The sequence below is a fragment of the Sinocyclocheilus grahami genome, unplaced genomic scaffold (genome assembly GCF_001515645.1).
Source record: "Sinocyclocheilus grahami isolate Dianchi unplaced genomic scaffold, SAMN03320097.WGS_v1.1 scaffold185.1, whole genome shotgun sequence".
Classification (NCBI taxonomy): Eukaryota; Metazoa; Chordata; class Actinopteri; order Cypriniformes; family Cyprinidae; genus Sinocyclocheilus; species Sinocyclocheilus grahami.
Genome location: NW_015505364.1, coordinates 324,634 through 348,652, shown reverse-complemented (window position 1 = coordinate 348,652; position 24,019 = coordinate 324,634). Strand labels below are relative to the sequence as shown.

The window sequence follows — 24,019 nt, the reverse complement described above, 5'->3', positions numbered from 1 at the left end:
GCCTGTGTTTCCTCTTCTTCCTCCACCGCCCTTCCATTTCCCTGTTAACCACTTCACGCCAACCCGCTTCACTAATCCATCCTGCTGTATCTGCTCTTATGATTACACACCCCTTCTCTTCACGTTACACCTCTTTTCTCCTCTGATCCTGTAACAACCTTCGCTCCTCCTCCTGTTCTTCTCTCCTTCCTTATTTTCTTCTCGCACCCCTCCCCACTCCACTTTCCTCCTCCCGTTCTCCCCTTCTCTAGGACGATAAGGAGATCGACCTGGAGCACCTTCATCACCGGGTTAACAGCTTGTGCACGGAGGACGAGAGCCCCCACAAACAGTACTCCACCTCCTCCATCGACCTGACGCCCCTGGACATGGACTCCCTCCCAGCCGCCCGGCAGGCCCTGGAGCAGATCAGCGACTTCCGCAACACGCACATCACCACCACCACCTTCATCCCTGAGCAGATCCAGACTCTCAGCCGCACCCTGTCGGCCAAAGCAGCAGCCGGTTTCGCCTTCGGGGCCGTGCAGGACCACCGGACAGGGGGGCCCTTCCGGCAGCGGGCACCCAACGGCGGCTTCTTTCGCAGCCCCATCAAGACAATGTCCAGCATCCCATATCAGCCCACCCCGGCCCCCAACTTCAGCTACTGCAATGACCCAGACAGGGGCACCTCCATATAGACTTCAGTGGTTCCTGGGCCTATGAGTTGGTAACAAAAAAGTGATATATGTAAATACAAATGTTCCTTTTCGGTTGTCGTTTTCTCTTGGCTTTTGCTCTTTTCGATGGAGCTCGTTCGTCCCAACCGAACTCGCTGACAGGACGAGGGTGGAATAAAATGATCATTATTGTCATTGCGGTTTGGCAGGAGATTTTCTCTGTGAACTAAATGAATTTGCCTTTTGTTTGCCACATTCAATTTCGTGGGGAGAAAAAAAATCTAAAATGTTGCAATGATAGTACGTTTACCTTTTTTGGAAGTGTTTTTTTTGGGGGGGGGGGAGGACTCTGCCAAGTGTTTCCCAGACCTGCAATAACTCAGTTTGGAAGAATCTTGTCAACTCTTTGACTGAATTTTGCTTCATCTCAGCGCTCTTTTAACGTTAAGTACTCCCTCTAGCTGACACATTCAACATGGCGCTGCTAAACTCAGAGAAAACAACCTGATTTTCTCTAAAGCTTCACAGTGAATGATTGTGTTTCTAAAGACCTCTCATCTTCTCTGCCATCTCCCTGAAGGTGAAATCTACTTTGAGTCTTTAAACTGACATTCTGTGGAAAAGACTCAAATGAACTTTAAAATAAATTTTTACAAAATAATAAAATGATTATACTGTGGGTATAACAAATCTTTTAATGCGTGGAATGTGTCTGGTCAAAGAGTTTTAACAACAACAACAACAAAAAATGTTCAGAGTTGTCTGTAGTTATAGTTTTCTTTTTTTTAATGATTAGTTTTGAAATTGCTTCAGTGCCATCATCCTACATTAATTTGCACCATTAAACCATCAAGAGTTTGTATTCACTTCTGTAGCCGTACACCAGGATTCGACAAAAACATTCAGTAGAATAGTTTCATTGTATATGCCACAATCTTGCGGTTGTGCGTCATAGATTTTGGAAATCAAAGTGTAAGAGGGTTTTTAAACGAATTCTTAACACAAGCCTTAGGAGACAGGGCTTTTTTTTTTACTTTTCAAGTGTCGGTCCTCAACCTGTTACTATCTGAAAATGCTGATACGGTGGTGACTTTTGAGGGGTTATTTGAGATATCTTTCTATTTAATTTCGTAAATGATAAGGGGTAATATTTATCTAACTTTTTTTTAAAGTGCTAATTGTTTAAACAAGGCCATCAAGGTGTGGTGAGAGTTTTAAAAAAATACACATTTTGAGGACAGAAAACAAACCAATCCTTTTCACTAACATAAACTGTATTAATATTTACTAATGTTAGTCATTTAGAATGAGCTTTCAGTTTGTTATACTCTAATTCGCAAATGTTGTATGTAGAGAACAGCAACAGTGTTTTGACGCAAGCATTCTAGATGTACTTTTCTTAAGATATGATTACTCAAAGACTGTAGGAGCAATTTTATTTAGTATCAGTTTAAAGATTTTTTATTTAGAGTAAATGAAGAGACATTAAAGTGTATATTTTACATGCAGATATTTTTGTTGGGTTTAAAGAAGATATAGATTATTATATCAGAGTCTATAAAGCTCAGTTAGCCGCTATCACATTACAAGAAGTTCTCCACGGTTTCTGATGGTAAGGCATTCTCATTCAACTTCATTTCATTTTAATGTCCAAATCTGTCAAAAAGGAGGCAAGGTTTTTGTTTTTTTTTGTTTTCGTATAAGAAGCATGCAAAACCTATGCCTGTAACATTTTTAATTTCATACATAGAATTGTACAGGATTACATCATTTTCAACTGATTATAATGTACAGTATTTAATATAGGCCTATTTTGTTGTATGTGTTGCGTATTATTCAAATGGAACAAACTGAGGCCTCTGTTACAAGTGGCAAAGCTTTCTGTGTATAATTTGTCTAATAAACATGTTTTCTACAGTGGATTTTGTTGTGTTTTCTGTATCATCAAAAATGTCTGAACAGTACAGTTGTACATGTGAACAGTAAAGCTGTTCTGTTTTGTCCCTTCCACCTCAGGATGAGCTCATCAACATGAAGTGAAGTTCTTTGAACACAATGAAGGTTGTGGTCAAAGGTTAGCCACTGTTGGCTTTTGACTTTGTGAACCAGATTCATGCTCTACAGGTCAAAGTGAAAGGCACCACAACACTTCAAGTCAAGCTCTAGTGAATGAAGAGTTTGTTGCCACAAGTCTAACCTTGATCCTGTCATGTTCCAGATGTATTAGGCCAAGTTCTTGTACGTGAGTCTGTTTATGCTATTTATTGTATGTAATGTCTAGTCATGAGTTGGAGTGTTGCCTGCTACACTTTTTACCAAACTCTGATGCACCACAATGATTTTTTTATCTTAAATGATAAAAAGCTTACACTTACAGCACATAGCACCCATGAAAGCTGACATGCAGACAGTTGCGATCTGTAGCTTCAAGGAATAATGTACAATTCGATGTTCAATGGCAGACATGTTCTGCATGAAAACAGAGGATAACTTAAGTTAGAAATAAATAAATAAAACGCTATACTTTATCCTCCATTAAAGATGGTGAATTTTATTGTATGACGAACTGTAGGAAAAAGGCTGTTTGCATTTTGATAACTGAGGTTGAAATTCAAGTTCTGAAAAAATAAGCGCTTGATCTACATTAAAGGGATAGTTCACCCAAAAATTAAAATTTGATGTTTATCTGCTTACCCCCAGGGCATCCAAGATGTAGGTGGATATTTCTTCAGTAGAACACAAATTATGATTTGCGCTCACGCGAACTCATTCGGGAGTGGTGACTTTACACGTATTCCCAACTTCTGAGCCTGCTCACCTGAAGTTATGGTTGATTGCTCTTCGGCTGGATATCCACACACCCATTAACGTAAACTACGCCAGAGCGCGTACACACCTCACGCACCGGATGCCGTGCGCGCGCCTAAAGCAGTTGGACATAGTGGTGTATTAGAGGTAAAAAATTATATAAATACTGTTCGGTGTCTCGCACAAACCGATCGTTTCGTGTCTTAGGACATCAATGTGTCATCACGAGCCGCAGGGTTTAATTTGGATTTGTCTGTGCATGTTTTTTTTACTCTCATAGATTTTGTTACCATTGCCATGCATTATATGACTGATAGACTGCAACGGCTGGACTTAAAAATCATAATTTGTGTTCTACTGAAGAAACAAAGTCACCTACATCTTGGATGCCCTGGGGGTAAGCAGATAAACATCACATTTTCATTTTTGGGTGAACTATCCCTTTAAGTACATTGTAAGTCCACTAGATGTCGCCTTTTTTTGCTTTTTCAGTTTCCCACAGTTGTAAACAGATGCTTACAAGTGTGCGCCTGTTCTGATATTTAGAAAATCAGAGATCTTATTTGTTTAAGGTTTCATGTATTATGGAAAGCATTACATCAAATTAAACGCTTGTGAATACACAGTCTCATTTTAAAATGTAACATCAAGGAGTTTATTTATTGGATAATGAAAAACCTTTATTTAAATCTAAATTATTCAATTTAATCTAAATTATTACTTGTTATTTATCTGACTGTTTGTTACATAGATTTTTAAAAAATGAAATATTTTATTTATTGTATGTTTAAACAGTTAGCTAATGAAGTTGCGGTGACAGGTGAATTCATTATTACTATTAATATTAACATTATTATTAAGAATATTATTAATATGTGTGTGTTGGAGAAGCCTTATGATGTTTTATCGACTTTTATCAAGCACGCGATATCTCTGGGTTTCCTGGGAGACAGGAATGAAGAAAGCAGCACGCAGACTCGATCGCGGTGGAAGCCCCCATTGAGACACATTTTGTGCCCTTTTTCCAAAGAGTTCTTCAGGCGTGTCGAATGGAACATTGAGTCTCTATTGTCCCTGGGACACTTTAATAATCGACGGCAGCAATCCCAACCTGTTGTTTGCTTTAGGACCTATTCCAAGACACACAAGCCGCCTGGATGAGGCTCCAGTTGGGGTGAGCTCAGGCGCCAGTCCGCGAGCCTCTGCGCTCTATGAATTCATGAATAAATGTAAAAAGATTCATGTGACGTTTTTAATGCCAGAAAGCAGGAATGAAGGCCCCGTGCATCACTGCCTTACATTAAATAATACTTGTTTCAGAGACTAACCAGGAAACGCAGCTGTAGCCCGTGTCACAAAGTTCTGTCTGTGTAGATTCATAACTAAATTCATAACATCCAGGTAATAAAAACATTCAAAAAAAATCATTTTATTAAAATCCAACATTGATTTTTTTTTATATATAGTCCAGTGATTTTAATAAACTATTTTTTGATTGTCAAAAAGTCATATGCACAATTTGCTGTCTGCACACTGTCCACGTTATAACTGTTTAAATCCTAATATTACTGCCTTTTCTTAGTTTCACGGTATTTTTATGCCTAACAGTACAATAATTTGAAGTGTCTGTCATCAGTAATACTACGAAAAGGCGTCATCCTCAACATTATTATTATTATTATTATTAATCAATTTGTATTATTATCTTACTGCCCTTTTTGCACTTGCTCTCTTTCTAAAGCTCGTGACAGCAAGGGATTGTCGCGCCTCCAGATCAAGTTTCTGATCTTTGGGAAGCTCTTTTGCTGAAAGGGCGTTCCTTAAATCGGATCAAAAGGTTTTGAACTTGCTCAAAAAGAAAACGAAACTCAATCTGGTATTAACACTCATTTTTGAACGTGTTTAACAGTGCACCAATAGAAGAGCGAATTGTTGCAATGTGTTTAATGTTTATGTTGCACAACTGAGATTTTTTTCGATAGAATATTCTGATTATAACTGTATTTATTTTATTATATTAGACGATCCCCCGGTTTCACAGACGATGCTTAAGCCTAGTCCCAGACTAAAATGCATGTCTGGGCTGTTTTATTAACTGAACGAAACTTGCACTGACATATCTTCAAATATCTCATCTCAGTGCCATTGTTTTATCTCAAGATGCACACGAGTAATGTTATTTTTAAAGGAACATTTATAAAAGATACTTAAATGTCCTAATTGAACTATGGCCTAAACCTGGCTTAGTCAAAGCCCTGACTGTGAAACCAGGCCTATATGTACGATTATAAGATGTTATTAGGCTATATAGGCTATAAGTACGATTACGTAAACTAATAAATAAATGATAAGTGCCTAAATTAATAAAACATATTTGTAAATAACTTTCTCGAATAACTAGCCTATTAAATTTCGTTGACAAAAAGAAAACGCGACAGCAGAACGCATGAAGACACAATGCCTAATATGTCAAATCAATGTAGCTAAATGTTTTCTTTCTTTCTCCTTTTGAACAAAATATTTACTTGACGAAAATGAGTCTAAATTCACTATGGACAAAAGCAGGTTCAAAGTAAGGTGTTCTCAAAGAGTTTTGATAACCCCTTGCACTTCACTTGAGACTGTCGAGACGGACCATATTTTTCCTCTTCTATTCCGCTTTATAATATCTAATTTCCTAAACATAGCGTGTAAGGAGGCTCGCCACATAACTTTATTCTGTCTCTAAGTTTCTGAGTAGGCTATGTCCTGTGGGACGAACCATTGTGATAATAATTCTCTAGTTAAACAGGTTTGAAGCGCGGCATTACCAAAAAAAATGTTTGAGCATAATAACCTCTCTCGGGTTTATTACGACTTCTCATTGGTCGACTACACGCGCCTGCCCCGCGTGCTCTTATTGGTCAAAGCGCCACGCGACCAGCTTGAGAAGGGGGGCTCCCCGGCGCGTGCCGCTTTTAAAACCAACGAGTCGCCCTGAGACATCAGTAAAGAAATCCCCCTCACCACAGGTGTATGAACAGAAATCCTCCACGGCAAAACTCCCTTTCCCAAATCCATAGCCACCCACTTTCCTCCAAAAAGCACAAAACAACTAAATGGATGGAATGAACGTGGACGGCGTAAGCACGGATACAAGGGAAGTGGTTGAACTCGACGTCCAGAATCCGAGCTTGGGGCGGGGGGAGCAGCGCGAGTACCCACCAGCTTTGGCACTCATGGCCAGCAGTGACCCACGCGCCTGGCTGGCTCCCGTGCAGGCTGGCACCTGCGCGGCACACGCAGAATACCTGCTGCACTCGCCCGGCTCGAGCGCGGAAGGCGTGTCCTCTGCCTCCAACTTCAGGAAGAGCAGCAAGAATCCTGTCAAAGTACGCGAGCTCTGCCGGCTTAAAGGAGCTGTGGGTGCAGATGAAGGCAGACAGCGGGCCCCATCCAGCAAAGCGACGAACGTCGTGCAGAAACAGAGGCGAATGGCTGCCAATGCCCGGGAGAGGCGAAGGATGCACGGATTGAACCACGCGTTCGACGAGCTGCGCAGTGTCATCCCAGCCTTAGACAATGACAAGAAGCTCTCCAAATATGAAACCCTACAGATGGCCCAGATCTACATCAACGCTCTGTCTGACTTGCTCCAGGGCCCCGGTGCTAAAGCCGACCCGCCAAACTGCGACTTGCTGCCTGCCAACGTGTTCGAGGAGCACCGCTCTCCCAGAGGATCGCCGAGCGTCTGTCGGAGAGGCGCGGGCGCGGGTTACCCGTACCAGTACGAGGACGGAACATTCGCCTCTTTCATGGAGCAAGACCTCCAGTCGCACTCTGGAACGAGCAAGTCCGGTTCGGAGGCCAGCAAGGACTCGCCTCGGTCGAACCGGAGCGACGGAGAGTTTTCCCCTCACTCGCACTTCAGTGACTCAGACGAAACGCACTTGGAGATGCAGAGCGAAGACGAGCTGTCGGAACTGAAACTGCCCAAGCACCGCGCTTTTTAGAAAACACACCAACTGGACTGTCCATCAATCGTGTCAATCGCATATTTGGGCTTTGTTATGGGTTGCTTTATTTATCCATTTGTTATATGATCTTTTGACAATGATGTTGTTGCGTCTGACGCCAATAGATTTAGTTGCCTTCTCGTGACATTGACCAGACCCCTACGCCATGTGAACTGCCGCGTGCAGCAGTGCCATGGGCTCGAATGTCATGCATAAAACTGTCTTCCGTGAACTGTTTTGACACCGTTTATTCAGACATGATTGTCATGGGCCTATTTTCATAGATACGATTGATTTTGAACCCAGTAAGAATTTGCAACTTCTAAAGTTTACGTGCACTTTAAAAACGGGCCATAGGCTTGAGAAATATTCTTTTGTCATGGAACAAGAAATGTTGTGTTTATGTAGAAGTAATGCCAATTTGATGAATATATTTAATATAGCCATTAGATTTTGTACATCCGTTCATTTTTAATATTTGATTTCAATGCAAAGATGTGTTCTGCTTCTGTAGCTGAAGTAAGCTATTTATTTCTGTTTGCCTTTTGAATTTTTGCGTAATTGAAAATAAGCGGTTTTGCTACTCGTACGTTTTGTTTTATTTTAGAAATAAAAAGGGAAAATTAACATGATTATGTCTCGTCTCTGTGTGATTGTCCTTATCAGTTTTTCATTATGATTTTATCTCTTAATTTTTTCTAGAATATAGATCTTATTTTTAAATTAAATAAATCCTAATATGTTAATATTACAACAAATGGGCACCAGCTTTATCAAATGATATTTAATTTTAATTAGGTTTAGCCCTTAACTGAGGTGAGGTGTGGGACACTTTATGGTTGGAAGCGATGTGATCGATGATCGATCAATTACAATTGTACTGCAATTTTGTATCAAAACATAGGATGAACTTGCCAGTGATGCATACAAAACCTTTATTTTTAAGTGTGTACTTTATTCAAGTAGAGTGGTTCTTTGCAGCACCGTTCATGAAACTATTAAAAAAGCTTCCAAATGGTGTATTCATTCCGATTGCCAAAGAAGAACCGTTCAAATAACCTTTCAATGAACAGTTCAAAAACCCCTTTTTGTGAAGAATAATTGTATAATCTAAAAACCTTTTTCACTATAAACCTTTTATTGAATTAAAAGGCTCAATGGATGTTAAAGTGTATTCATGGAACCATGAATGCCAATAAAGAACCTTTTTAAGAGTGAACCATCTTCTTAAAAGAAAGTTTCTTAAGTTGGTTGTTTGGTTCAGAAAGTTCTTAATTTTACATTACAGGTTCCTCGATTCAGTGTACTGGTTTCTGGGTTATTTTAAATGCAACATGTTTTTTGTTTTTTTTCACCCAGTGTATGGTACATAATGTCAGTTCAGCATATCTTTCTTCATTTAGCCTGTTCATTCTGAGGCTGTTTAAAAAACGTATTTTTCTCTCTTTTGAAGTTTTACTTACATAGTTGTCAAATTAAGTGTAAACGCACTATTTGCATTAATAATTGCTCGTGTCTCAAAGGTTTAGCCTACAGCCAACCCGATTTCATGAGAAAACGTAACTATTTTACGTGGTGGCGATTTCGTACGAATTTCATATGATTTGATTCGCATATAGGCCTACGAAAAAAATACAATTTTACGAAAGTGCAATTAATTATTAATTAATTAATTAGTAATAGACTCAGCCATGAATAACCCGATCTTTTAAGAAAACGTCATTTAGCGGTGTGTTCGACAATTGTCTTAAAATGTGAACTTTAATCCTAAAGTCTTAGTCTCATTGTTAATCTTTTCTTTTGGTCAGAGTTTGGAAACACTTCTCTGAAGACGTTTAGCGAATAGCCTAAGTTAAGGTTGTCTTCATGCGGTGCTGGTATGCTGCCAACTGCCCCCGTGCCAACTGACAGCTTCTCTACCCTGGAGCCATGACAAACATCATGAATTATTTCATTTTGCGTATGAATGGGGTTTAATAGTCTTCTTATCTATAGCCTCATCTTTATTGAAGGAATTGTTTTAACTGTACCCTAATTGAAGCGTTTATTAACTTTTACAAAATTGTTGTCCGACCCGTGGCAAGGGGTGTTGGGTGTCCTCCTGGAAGCACGCGCTGTCAGCTGGTGAGCGCAACGAGTGGAGTCCCACAGGACCTGACTCGAGAGACTATACACTCGCTCCGTGAGCCTGCCACACACGCGCACACACGCCCGCCAGCACTTCCCAAAGTACACACACAAACACGCGCACTCGTATGTCTTAGACTAAAAGGGGGACTTACAAATAGCCTTCCTTTGTTGTTTTTAAATAAAACTGCAATATCTACAGACCTCTAAAATACGTTTATCAAAAACATTTTTACTTTATGAACCACTTTTCTTGTTCATTTTTTTCTTTATGAACCTTTTCTTGCTCAGAACCTCCCCAAAAATAATCGTTCACGATGGTAAATTGTTATGCATATTACAAAAGAAAAACTTTGATCTGTAGCTAGTAGCTACATTATGTTTAATCCTCATACACTGATAGCCTATATGATTTTCAACAATGCTAAAGGCTACAGAGAGAGTTCCCTTTAAGAATAGAAGGGATAAGTAATTTTCCAAAACTTTTTTTGTCTGCTCCCTTCAAAGACTTCACTGGAATTGCTCAGGAATTATTAATGAAAGTACCTGCTTTTTTGTGTCTCCGCCCCTGCGTTTAACCAATCACTTGAGCCGTGTGTCTGCGATCCCTATCCAGATTAACATCGAGAATAATAGGCAATATCATGCACACGCTCAGCACGCTAAATTATTCACAGCCTTATCCATAATACCTTTATCTTCCAGTGAACCGCGCGACCATCTGTGCCGCCCTGTTACATGCGACCCTTAAACGACAAACGCGCTCAAATTTCGCGACCACGCGCCTGTAAATGGGGAGTAGCGACGCCTACCAAACTGTAAACTAGCTGAAAAGTTGATCACCTGCACTTAGTAGTCGCATTTAATATGATTATTCTTAAACTGTGTTTCCCCAAATGTTTGTATATCTGGCCTTACATAACGTCTTCCGGTATTTTACAACGGAGACTGCCTGTTTCCCAAAGTAGCACTTTTAGATCGGTTATTAAAGGCATTGTTACAGGAGCTGTCAGGTCCAGTCGTGCTGAACTAATGCCAGTGCTTTCACCGATATGTCCAGTTTGTCTCCTCAGCGTGAAAAATGCTACCGAACATGGCTTTTTTTGTCTATACGCTTAAAGTCATTAAACAGAAATCTTTTTTTATAGTGCTCTTCAGTTGTTTCCATGGCTGTGCTCCTTTTAGCCTATAGAAACTTGTTCACAGAGTAGTGTGCACTTCATAAAAAATAGTGTGCACTTCATGCAACATGTGAAATATTCAACATAGGCCTATTTAATTATTTTATCTGACAAACTTTATGATCCATTGTTCTCAATCATCATTAATGTTTTACGTCATTTTGTGAGTTTCTTTTTTTTTTCCTTTTTTTTTTGCGACTCCCGTTATGCGAAAAGTTCTTCCATATATCGAATCTCATCATTAAAATCTATAACACTTTTTTTATTCTATTTGTGTGTGTGTGTGTGTGTGTGTGTGGTTTATGAGGGCACAAATTTGTATAATACAAACACGCGCACTCGTATGTCTTAGACTAAAAGGGGGACTTACAAATAGCCTTCCTTTGTTGTTTTTAAATAAAACTGCAATATCTACAGACCTCTAAAATACGTTTATCAAAAACATTTTTACTTTATGAACCACTTTTCTTGTTCATTTTTTTCTTTATGAACCTTTTCTTGCTCAGAACCTCCCCAAAAATAATCGTTCACGATGGTAAATTGTTATGCATATTACAAAAGAAAAACTTTGATCTGTAGCTAGTAGCTACATTATGTTTAATCCTCATACACTGATAGCCTATATGATTTTCAACAATGCTAAAGGCTACAGAGAGAGTTCCCTTTAAGAATAGAAGGGATAAGTAATTTTCCAAAACTTTTTTTGTCTGCTCCCTTCAAAGACTTCACTGGAATTGCTCAGGAATTATTAATGAAAGTACCTGCTTTTTTGTGTCTCCGCCCCTGCGTTTAACCAATCACTTGAGCCGTGTGTCTGCGATCCCTATCCAGATTAACATCGAGAATAATAGGCAATATCATGCACACGCTCAGCACGCTAAATTATTCACAGCCTTATCCATAATACCTTTATCTTCCAGTGAACCGCGCGACCATCTGTGCCGCCCTGTTACATGCGACCCTCAAACGACAAACGCGCTCAAATTTCGCGACCACGCGCCTGTAAATGGGGAGTAGCGACGCCTACCAAACTGTAAACTAGCTGAAAAGTTGATCACCTGCACTTAGTAGTCGCATTTAATATGATTATTCTTAAACTGTGTTTCCCCAAATGTTTGTATATCTGGCCTTACATAACGTCTTCCGGTATTTTACAACGGAGACTGCCTGTTTCCCAAAGTAGCACTTTTAGATCGGTTATTAAAGGCATTGTTACAGGAGCTGTCAGGTCCAGTCGTGCTGAACTAATGCCAGTGCTTTCACCGATATGTCCAGTTTGTCTCCTCAGCGTGAAAAATGCTACCGAACATGGCTTTTTTTGTCTATACGCTTAAAGTCATTAAACAGAAATCTTTTTTTATAGTGCTCTTCAGTTGTTTCCATGGCTGTGCTCCTTTTAGCCTATAGAAACTTGTTCACAGAGTAGTGTGCACTTCATAAAAAATAGTGTGCACTTCATGCAACATGTGAAATATTCAACATAGGCCTATTTAATTATTTTATCTGACAAACTTTATGATCCATTGTTCTCAATCATCATTAATGTTTTACGTCATTTTGTGAGTTTCTTTTTTTTTTTCCTTTTTTTTTGCGACTCCCGTTATGCGAAAAGTTCTTCCATATATCGAATCTCATCATTAAAATCTATAACACTTTTTTATTCTATTTGTGTGTGTGTGTGTGTGTAGTTTATGAGGACACAAATTTGTATAATAACATGGGTATGACATAGGTATTACAACGAGAAGGTGATTTATGAGGACATTTTCAGTGTCCCCGTAATTCAAAAGGCTTATAAATAATTCAGAATGAGTTTTTTTGAAAATCTAAAAATGCAGAAAGTTTCCTGTGAGGGGTAGGTTTAGGGGTAGGGTTGATGTAGGGCAATAGAAAATACGGGTTGTACAGTATAAAAACCATTACGCCTATGGAGAGTCCCCATAAACCATAAAAACAAACCTGTGTGTGTGTGTGTGTGTGTGTGTGTGTGTGTGTGTGTGTGTGAGTGATTCGGGAGTATTTCTTTTGAAGCTAGAAGCCAGACGTTTAATGTTTTTTGTTGAATTAATTTTTTCATTGATTCGAATTAGTCTACATCAACAATCGGCTACCCTATATGGTGGTTTAAAAGAGAAAGATGATTATTATTCAATGACTTTATGGTGCCCACGTTCTAAAACATGTTGCTTGATTTAATACAGAGACATTTAATAAAAGAAAAAAAAACCAGTACTACGCTACAGAGACAAGAGAAAAATATATATTACGTTATTAAAATTATTTTGCATTTTTTTTAATTACCGTGTTTTAAGTAGATACTTAGCTATATATAACTGTCAGTTGACCCCGGCATGCCCACCGCATCAGGGGCGCCTGATATCATCCTGTGGCCCCATGGTCTTTTTTTTTTTTTTTTTTTCGTTTTACTCATAGAGTATTCCTGACAACAGCAGGGAGACTGCCTGAGTTGAGGTTTCACATCTCATTAAATATTGAGGTAGAGCGTTGAAGAAAAAACATAAACAAATACCCCCTCCCTTACGCAATGCGCGGGCTCGTCGAATCCGAGAGGCTCGTGCGCAATGGTGCTATCGTGTTGCTTTTCAACTTCATGCTAACCTTTATAGTAACTTACAAATCCAACATATGTGTTCAGTGAAGATTCCGAAATAGTCATGGTAACTATGTTAACGTAATGCGTCTTGTTTAATACCTTTATTAATATGTTTAATAGGTTGGATCTTTCCCAACTTTACACTATAGACAGATCTGCTGTTTTTGTCTGACAGTGACAAAACAGAACATAATAAAATTACTTTTTCAGCTTTGTATGCACTCCAATGCTGTGAAATATATATATTTCTCTCTCTATTTTTCTCTAGTGTGTTTGTGTGTGAGGTAGTGGGGAATTGTTTGCTTTTACTGTCCTAGTTCCTCAACCCTTTTTCAACATGATGGACAGGTCATGAAAAACCACCACCATGAAGACCAACCCAACCTCCACCTCATTCAGTACTGGACGAACTTAAATATTTCAGAACATCATGCATGCATAGACTACTGAACAGGTAAAGTGTTATAATGTAAACCGCCAGCAGAGCGCATGCTCATTATGCTTAGTTGAAAAGTTAGGTTCCTAAACTTCATTGAAGATAAGGGGAGTGGGAGGAGCCAAGGAAAGGGTTCGGACTCTCTGGGGAGATTGGAACAAAAGCTAAAACTGGGCCGTACTCTCCATCTGCTTCGAGACTGTAGCAACAACCATAGAGCAAGACAGAAAAAGAGAGAGAGGGCATGTGGGGGTGAGGCACATAAGGCATTCAAAAGAGTCGAAAAAAGACAACTTTAAATGCAAGTGCAGAAATGGATGATAATTGGAGAAAAGATTCACCATTATAGTGCAGACAGAGAATCATTCTCAGCTATGTAAGCACTGACATGAGAGACTTATGCCAGGTAACTGTTACCCATCCAGCTACTGTCAAAAGAGCATTTGTATGTCAGCTTGTGGAGATAACGCTATGAAATATTAATGCATTAGAGGCCTTTGTTGACACATACGTATACACCTGTGCATGTAGCACAACTACGTGGTTAAATAAAGCTTTGTGGCATTTAAAAAAAAGATTGTTATCTAAGCAAGGGAGGAAAATAATAGAAAACGTCACATGAACCTTTGAATAAGAGGTATGAATAATGCATATGCTTACCGTGAACACCAGTCTGCAGTCTCTGATTATGCGTATCGGTGTAACCCAGATAGCCAGGATTATTTGTGTGAAATCATATAGATAATGTTATCCATGAAAGCTCTTTACTTGTAAAACAAGGAAAAAAGATGTTTAAACAGTTTGGGGAAAAGCTTTTGGGAACACTGGTAGAAGTATCTGTTGAAAATAATGCAACAGATATTGATGCACTTAAAGGAATATTCTGAGTTCAATACAAGTTAAACTCAACAAGAACATTTGTTGCATAATGTTGATTACCAGAACAACTGTTAATCCATTAATTATTTTGTTAAAATTTGTTAAATTATTTGAGCTGTAAAGTTGCTCTTGTTTTTTTGTGTGTTTTTTTTGTTGTTGCCATTTTAAGGTTATAGGCATTATGTTGTCATGGCAACAAAGTTGCAAAGTTGGATAAAACACACTTGTTGTTTATGTCTTGTGTCTATCCACCATATTTTTTAACATAGGAGCAGGTGAGGCGATTTGTAATTTGAATATGTGTCATTCACTTCCAGTTATTTTGGCTGTACAAAACAGTCTTTCATGCTGCTTGATATTGTAAATTTGGATTTGTTATCTCTTTTTTTTTATATTACTGTAATAATAAACACTCTAGTTTGTAGAGCAGATAGTTTAACCATTTACTGCACATTGTTATTCTTCTAGTTATTTACCTATAGTATAGCGGCTAATGAATTGCAGTTCTCACACATTCAAAAAAAATAACTTCTGTGTTGCAAAAATAAAGTGAATGTTATTGAAACAATGAGTTTAAAACTGTGTTTACAGACTGGCCCCATTAACTTCTATTGTAAGTGCCTCACTTGAATCCAGTTTTTTGCTTGAAATTAATTTTTGTGGTAATCAAGATTCGTTGCAAATGCTGTTGATTGAACTTAATATGTATTGAAACTGGAATACCTTTTTTGATTCTTTTTTAAATAAATAAGTGATGCTATTAAAATAATCTGCAGAAAAGATGGAAGGATTAGCCATTTGTTAGCTAACCTTGTCCACACCATCTCAATGTCTTTCAGCATGCTGTAAAAAGAAACTGAAAGGGCAGTGGTGATTCTTCACATCTTTGTTCCTCCTGTGGCTGTGCTTTTGTGTCTGCAAAATGTTCAAAGTGGACGTACCTACACCAACATGAGGCTTCTTGGGTAACCGTCTCATTCAAAGGTACACAATGGTGTGGCCAATTATATTGACGTTCAATGCCCTTTGAGCATCAGTTACATTCATTGTGAAGATATGGATGTGTGTGCATATGTATAGGAAACACCTAAACTGTAGGGGCATTTATTCTTTTTGTCGACTTCCTCATGGGGTTGGGTTATGTCCATCGTGCCATTCCCCTTCCGATGAACAAGAGGCTGCGGTAGTGAATGGTTGAGGTCAAAAAATTGTCTCTCATAGTGCTGAAGGCACTTTTCAAGTCACACCTCAGAACATGAGGGGCAATTCTTCCTTTAAAACTAGGGGTGAATGCTTTGACTTATATAGATTACAAGGGCAGTCACAGAGAATGATTGGATTTGTGGTGTAAACCACATCTAAGACGTTTAAAAGAAGATGAGGGGAAGAAAATGGGGTCAATAATTTCTATTCAGTGTCCATGACATTTGTAATTCTTCCTAAAGGAAAGCATATAAACTGAAGTCCTGCACCAGGACCTCTCATGCCCTCACATCTCTCTCAATGCCTTGAACTCATTTAACTCTGCCAGGCCTGGAGAGCACTGGCTGTCCCACCCACTCACCTGTGAAGGCCACGCATCTATTAAGGCACTCTTGCCCCCATTGTACAGTGGCTGCACATATAGTGTTTCAGCTGTGAGCCATGCTCTAGGGAGGGATACTGTATATTGTCAGGAGTTTTCTTGTGTTTTATTCCACTCTCCTTTCATGGCCGCTGAAAGCCTCCTCTAGTCCAGTTCCCCAGAGACCCTCACTCTCAGGTATCCTGTGGGTGGAGCAGAGGGGAGTGGGGCAAGCTGGGGGAGACAAGGATATCGCTTTCAGCTGTACGCAGAGACAACCGAGCCCCCCCGCCCACCTTTTCTCCCTCCCACTCCCAATTAGGGATACATGTCTGACCCCTTTTATTTTTTTCCCTCCCCATTTCCATTCATCTATTCAGCACTCAGAGAGGAGCCTCTGACAATGGAGAGTTGTGGAAAGCAACTTTGCAAATCGAACAGTGTCAGGCAGGACAGAGAGATGGAAAAGGTAGCAGGGTTGTGTTTTCAACTGACGACAGACAGACAGACAGACAGACAGATAGATAGATAGATAGATAGATAGATAGATAGATAGATAGATAGATAGATAGATAGATAGATAGATAGATAGATAGATAGATAGATAGATAGATAGATATGGGTTAGAATGGCTGAGTCATGCCATATGTCTGAATCACCAATGAATCAGCAGACACAAGGTTTCAGTCTTTCACTACAAGCAAAAGAGAGTAAAACCTGAGCTGAATGACCTCCAGTCAAAATCACTATTCAAGGTTTAACATGCACACCTTCTTTGAAATGTATAAATTTTAAATTATAAATACTGCTATATACAGCCACATTGAGTTCTCTAGTACGTCAGTATGCATACTTGCCAGTATTTTGTGAGCATATAATCCCTGCAATATGAGTGTGAGACATAAGAGTGGAGGGGAGGGAGTTGGTGCCTGCAGGGTGTACTTAGAAAACGTGACCCCTTTCTAAGTAGTTTGCGCCCAACACTTATAGAGCAACTTCCTTATTGCATGAATACAGCCCAGATTCACTCAATATACAAAAGAAGCTGAGTAATTAGTTAACCAGCCAGTGGGCTTCTTAGCAACTCAAGCCTCTCAGCACCATCACACCCCATTCTCCTTCTACAAAACATTACTCAGCAAACCTTAGTGTTATTTTTAGCCAACATACAGCAAAGTTTGAAGCTGTTTTCTGTTGTTTTGAGGCTTGTAATTATTTACTCACCATCATTCCAAACCTTTATGCTGTACATTTTTATGTGAAACACAAAATTAGAATTTTGGAAGAATAAAGGGACTGCATCTGTCAAGTAAAAAAAAAGAAAAAAAATCCAACTCTATAAATGCAATCCATAACACAGATTTTAAAACAGCAGTCTGTAAACTCCCAGGGGACCTCAAGGGGGTGCTATGGAGTCCGTGAAAAGTCTGAAAGATTATAGGAAGATTTTATAAAATGTACAACTGTAGTAAATGAACAAATAAAAAACAGTAGTAAATGAACAAATCTGCATAGTCTAGCTTTTTTATTTTTAAGTGTCATTGTAACTTACATTCAAAGATAGTATCTTTCACAGCACCTTGCTCTGATTGTATATTTTCTGTAAAGCTGCATTGAAACAATATTTATTGTGAAATGCACTACATGGAAAAATTCTAATATTTTGTAGAAAAAAAATTCACATTCTTTAAATAAGTTTTTGTTATCCTTTTTGGAGCTTGACTGGATTTTTGAATTTTGAAAATTGTTTTCATTATATGGATAAGTGCTGCATGAAAATTATGTTTCCACCTATATTCTATATCTATAAATATTCTGTTTATCAGCATATTATTATTATTAACATATTAATATTTTTTATAGTCCCTGTTTCTACTTTTTTTTACAGTCCTGAAGAACGTCTCTAGGTTACGTATGTAACCCTGGTTCCCCGAGGGAACGAGACGCTGCGGCGAAACGTTTTGGGAACGCCCCTGTGTGCCCACGCTCTGAATCACATGTGAAATCAGTACAATGGAATGGCGAAACGTCACGGGCAGGGTGATGTAGAGACCAGAGAGCTTAAAAGCGCATACGAAACAAGCAGCGTTAGCTTTAGTGTTGGGTCGTTCTTGAACGATTCGTTCATTTTGAACGAATCTTTAATGTGACTCGGGAAGAACGAGTCGTCTCGGGGAGTGATTCGTTCAGTCGCGCATGCGCAACATCCTATAGGTTCTGTACTGGAATTAGTCAAGTAGTTCACCTGTTTCGAGTCTTCGGGTTTTTCGAGTCACTCGTTCATCACGTGACAGCCCCATAAGTTTAACCAATGCAGTCTGAGCCGGAAAGAGAATTGATTAGCTCATCTCTCGAGTCTTCAGGTTTGAGTCGTTCGTTCATCACGCGACAGCCCCATAAGTTTAACCAATGCAGTCTGAGCCAGAAAGAGACTTAATAGTAATAACCAACTGTTTATTACCTTTGTTACAACATTCAGTGTTATGGAAAAGAACCATCATGACAGAAATTCACACATTTATAAACAGTAAGAAGTAAAAAGCTACAATTTGAGAACAGAAACGCATCACGTAACTATAAGAGTAAATAATAATTATAATAATGATGATAATAATAATAATAACTATGCACCCGTTTGTAAGGAAGCTTGTAAATTGACTAATTTCTCTATCCAATGCTGTCATGTCACGTGACAAAAGAACAAACGATTCGAAAGACTCGAGAGATGAACTAATCAATTCTCTTTCCGGCTCAGACTGCATTGGTTAAAGCTTATGGGGCTGTCACGTGATGAACGAACGACTCGGAAAACCCGAAGACTTGAGAGATGAACATCAATTCCCTTTCCGGCTCAGACTGCATAGGTTAAAGCTTATGGGGCTGTCACGTGATGAACGAACGACTCGGAAAACCCGAAGACTTGAGAGATGAACATCAATTCCCTTTCCGGCTCAGACTGCATAGGTTAAAGCTTATGGGGCTGTCACGTGATGAACGAACGACTCGGAAAACCCGAAGACTTGAGAGATGAACATCAATTCCCTTTCCGGCTCAGACTGCATAGGTTAAAGCTTATGGGGCTGTCACGTGATGAACGAACGACTCAGAAAACCCGAAGACTCGAGAGATAAACAAATCAATTCTCTTTCCGGTTCAGACTGCATTGCTTAAAGCTTATGGGGCTGTCACGTGATGAACGAATGTCTCAAACCCGAAGACTTGTCAGATAAGAGGTGAGGTGAGCTAATCATAGACTGAAGACCCAGGTAAACAATGAATTAATCTTTTCTGTTTCTTATAGCAGTTTTGTATTGTTTGTAGTGTGATTAACATTTGCGTAAGTAGTAGATGTGTTAGGGAAGTAACACGTAACATTTTAATTATATTTTGCTGAAATGAACGAAATGACACAAAAAGGATTCGTTCATTTTGCTGAACGAGACTCAGTGGTCCGAGTCGGTAAAATGATCTGAACTTCCCATCACTAGTTAGCTTCTGATAAGTTGAAGCATTAGATTTTAGTTAACATAACACAACGTACCATTCTCGATCATGTTCTCCAACATCGGCGTGGCCGAGTCCAGGGCACCCTCCTTCCCAATGCTCGTTGGTCTACCTCCGTAGATTGCGTCCATTTGGTCGAACCACTTCCACGATCGTCTGTTTGAACTACTCTGGCTGTTGTGGTCCTTTATGCTTCTGTAGTCACTCTTCAGTGTTTTTTACTTATCCCTATATTGTTTGTTGGTCCGGTGGTAGCCGTGTGCGGCCAAGAGCTGAGCGACCTCCTGAAAAACGTTTTCATTCCGCGTCGCCCCATCAAGCTCTCACTGAATCCGCTCCTCGGCTATCAACGAGAGGAACGTCTGTACTTCCTCAACAGATGTTACAAAAAAGAGCGCTTGTTCAAACAAAAGTTGCGTTCGATCCTTCACTGGCTTTGCTGATTTAAATCTAGCGGGTCTGTTTGTGTGTCATGTCGCAAGTTCAATGACGCAGTAGTGACGATTCTCTCCGACCAATCAGTGATCAGCAGGGTTTACATGTCACGTTTTGGTAACGGTACGGTTCACTTGGAACCCCAACCGAGGTGGTACTAAAAAAAGTACCAGGTACCAGGTACTGTACCCAGTGGAAAACCCCCCAAATGGGAACCGTACCGTGCCGTACCATGCAGTGGAAAAACGGCTTTAGAGTGGCTAGCTCGGTGCCCTGAAGCAGAGGACCGGCAGGGGATGGCTGATCTAGCTGCTCAGGAGACCTCCTAGGAGGTAGCGAGCCTCCCAGAACTGCTACGTTTCCGGGCGGATGCTGAGAGATGCGCTCGCTGGAGACCGCTGTGCCCTGAAGCACCGGGGGTGGCAGGGTTGACAGGCCGGTCTCCTGAGGGCACTGAGGAGAGACGGGCACCGTATGATGAGGTGTACACCACTCCTCCCCAGAGGGGCCTGCCCTCAGACGTCCTGAGCCATGGGCATCAGGACTTTTTGGCTGAAGTCTCCTATTGAAAATGACGGTCCTCAGACCCGTCATCTCCTTCGAAGACTTAGACTGACACAACCAGAGCCTGCTCGGGGCATGACCCAATGAGATACGTTTGGCAGGGGGTCCCACACCGCCAGGTGACCTACTAAGGGAACCAATCTCTCGAGACTGGCCTCTGGTGTACTTAGAGCGGCTAGCTCGGTGCCCTGACATGGAGGACCGGCAGGGGACAGCCGATCTAGCTGGTCTGGAGACCTCCTAGGAGGTAGCGAGCCTCCCAGAACCACTACGGATGCTGAGAGATGCGCTCGGTGGAGACCACTGTGCCCTGAAACACCGGGGGTGGCAGGGTTGACAGGCCGGTCTCCTGAGGACACTGAGGAGAGATGGGCACTGTATGATGAGGTGTACACCGCTCTTCCCCAGAGGGGCCGCCCTCAGAAGTCCTGGGCCATAGGCGTCAGGACCTTTTAGTCGAAGACTATCTAGTGAGAATAATGGTCCGCAGATCCACTTTCTGCTTAGAAGCCTTCGGCCCGGGAGCGCCACTCTGACTCCAGATATACTGGGGGAGTATGAGAAGCGATGCTCCCCAAATGAGGAGCTGGAACACGGCTAGGGCTGCTCCCGCCCAGCAGCCCCTGAGACCTGTGTCCAGCATTGGAAAATATCGGGGCCTAGGGGTGATGCTGCAACGAGAACAGATAGCCCGCAGGCATCTGTCCCACCTTAGACATCGCCCTATAAACCTACTCATTCAGTCCGTCAAATAGAATTTTTTTTTAAAAGGGCAGATGAGCTGGAATGAAAAATGGTAAAACCCATGCTCTCAACACCTCGGTGCGGAGACAGGGAAAGTCGGTAGGTCCTACATACCAACTCCTCATATTTTGCTGACCACATCAGGAAGAGAGGTATAACACCATGCTCTAACGCGAGAATTTTTTATATACCAAAAGAGTGCTGTATTTAGAGAGTGAGGGAGGAGAAAGGATGAGGCCCGTCTCCGATCCCTCTGCTGAATAATACGGTATATATATATATATATATATATATAGAAACAGCACATAAACTGGCATAATATCAAAAATTTTTAGAAATCTCTTGATCATTATGAGATAATTTTTATATATGACATTTACAAGTAGTAGTAACTAAGATCTAAATCATTTTGATGTTGGATAAACTGACCATTGTAGCTTCCTTCATGAGGTGATGATGAGCAGCGCATAAAAACCATTATCAGCGGCATTGCTCTTCTGTCTTGATATACAGACAACCAGTCTAGTGCTTCCCCCTCCCTGTTCTCCCCCCCATCCAAAAGTGTGTACTTTGGGGAAGAGCATGAGATGTGAAGGCTCTGCCCTGCCAGGGAGACAGGGGTGAAAACAAAATGGCACGGCTAACAAAAGGGCCTGTATCCAAGCCGAGGCTAGCCATTGTCCTGTGCAGAGCCTGCCGTCGAACGTGAGACGAGCGGGTCCCCCCTCCGCTGCAGGAACCTAATAGGAAATCAAAGTTCTCACAGAGAATGGGCCGGGCTCAGAGTTACTCTCCCTTGGGTCTTGCTGAAAGAAGAGTGCAGAAAGAGTTCTGGCAGGACCAGAGAAGGTTAATGCAGTGGATAGTCTTTCTGCTGCTTGCGTCCATGGCCCACACTAAACTCTCTGTCTGTCTGTCTGTCTGTCTGGAAAGATACCTTCACTGTCCAGAGTATAAGCTGTGATTGGAAACCTTCTGGCTGGTTTTTGACCTTCTGAAACTCAGTTATGCAGCAAAATGCAGTTTACCTTATCATTGATAAATTAGTGTTAGGACCATGTCACTCACCCACTTTCATAATACATGCAAGACCTCAGTGAAAACCAGGGATGTTTTCAATTTAAAACAGGAAATAAACGTTTTAGGGTATTTAAAAATGTAAAGGAATTTGTGACATTGATTGTGAGGACTCTTTACAAACAGTCATGTTTACTCATGAAGCACAAGATTAATCATGCAATGAAATCATGCTGAAGAACATGATCATCAGGTTTTACACAGACTTTCACAGTTCATGCAGCTCAAGTGCTTCTGTCATTAAAGCAAAAGGCGGGATAAACCAAATAGTAAGACGATCTCAAAATTATGATCATATTTTATTTTAGCTCTTCGATAATATAAATAGTCATGGAACGTGTCTTAAATTAGAAAATAGAAATGAAAATGAATGTCCATTTAAAGGGATATTTCAGCCAAAAATGAAAATTCTGTCATTATTTACTTCAAAACCAGTTGTTTAAAACCATTATGACCTTCTACACAGCACAAAAGAAGATATTTTGAAGAATGTTGGTAACCAAATGTCTTGAAAAACACATTTCTCAAAATATCTTCTTTTAAATTCCATGGAAGAAAGAAAGTCTTACAGGTTCGGAACAACATAAGGGTGATTAAATTATTCATTTTTGGGCGGACTGTCCCTTTAGGTTGGTTTATGTCCACTTGTGTTCAAGTCTTCAAATATGTCAGAGGTCAAGGAGAAGGCTTGAGTGGGACATGTTAAACAGCACTAAGATACACAGATGCACAGGTACTAAGATACTCTTCTCATGAGATGAAGGTGGTAAGACACTCTTCTCCTGACATGGAGGTGTTAAGATACATTTTTCTTCAGATGGAAGTGTTAAGCAGCTGTGTTAAGCTGCTTAAACGCTTCCGAAGCCCAGGAGGCAGGAACAGGGGAAGGAAGATCACCTGAGGGAAGCTTTTTACTGTGACACAGCACAGCACAGCCTTTGGCCCCCCGGGTCTGTTTCTGGGTTACCTGCCAGACAACAAGAGCTTTTTGCGGTTCAGATTCTTGGAAGGTGTTGGATGTCTGCAGTGTCACAACTAACAAAACCATTTGAAAACAAAGTGGCCCACTGAATGCAATGCTGCAATGTGATCCCTGTCCCATTGTGCCGCAGTAGAAAATGTCCCCTCAGAAGCAAGGGGGAGACACACCATTTAATTCCTCTGATTTTCCCTTTTTAAGTGTATTCTTCAAAGGTGAACATGTTAACTATAAAAGATCTATGTTACCTCTCGGGAAGAGGCAAACCCTCCTGTGGTTGTTAGATGTAAAGATGATAGACAGGCTGTGCCCTAGTCTTAAGGGTAGTGTCACACTTAAAACCAGACAGCAAGTGCATTAACTTTTATTTTCTTAATTTAACTTTTCATTAAAAACTAAATTTTTTGCTCAAAAAATTGCTCAAGAGAACATTAAAGTTAAGTGTATTTATTT

General features: G+C 40.3%; 2 protein-coding genes across 3 annotated transcripts in view; both read left to right on the top strand.

Annotated features, from left to right (window-relative positions):
• The window catches only part of grid2 (glutamate receptor, ionotropic, delta 2), a 418,885-nt gene extending 417,940 nt beyond the window's left edge, over window positions 1-945 (top strand). Inside the window, exon 17 of one of the 2 annotated variants that reach the window (XR_001610173.1) lies at window positions 252-312. Coding sequence is in view for 1 of the 2 variants with exons in the window: in XM_016284580.1 (XP_016140066.1) it covers window positions 252-680 (429 nt within the window). In the remaining variant the exon portion in view is untranslated. Of the gene's footprint in view, window positions 1-251 lie in introns of both variants that reach the window. The other variant, XM_016284580.1, reaches the window with a different exon arrangement.
• A 5,620-nt stretch (window positions 946-6,565) lies between these two features.
• atoh1a (atonal bHLH transcription factor 1a) lies at window positions 6,566-7,493 on the top strand. Its single transcript, XM_016284614.1, has one exon. It carries the CDS (start codon window positions 6,566-6,568, stop codon window positions 7,457-7,459), a length of 894 nt encoding a protein of 297 aa, XP_016140100.1. The 3' UTR covers window positions 7,460-7,493.
• Window positions 7,494-24,019: the final 16,526 nt, after the last annotated feature.

What these genes read in the sequence shown, in the direction of transcription:
- atoh1a (XM_016284614.1), top strand. Translation starts at nt 6,566, where the DNA reads ATGGATGGAATGAACGTGGACGGCGTAAGCACGGATACAAGGGAAGTG.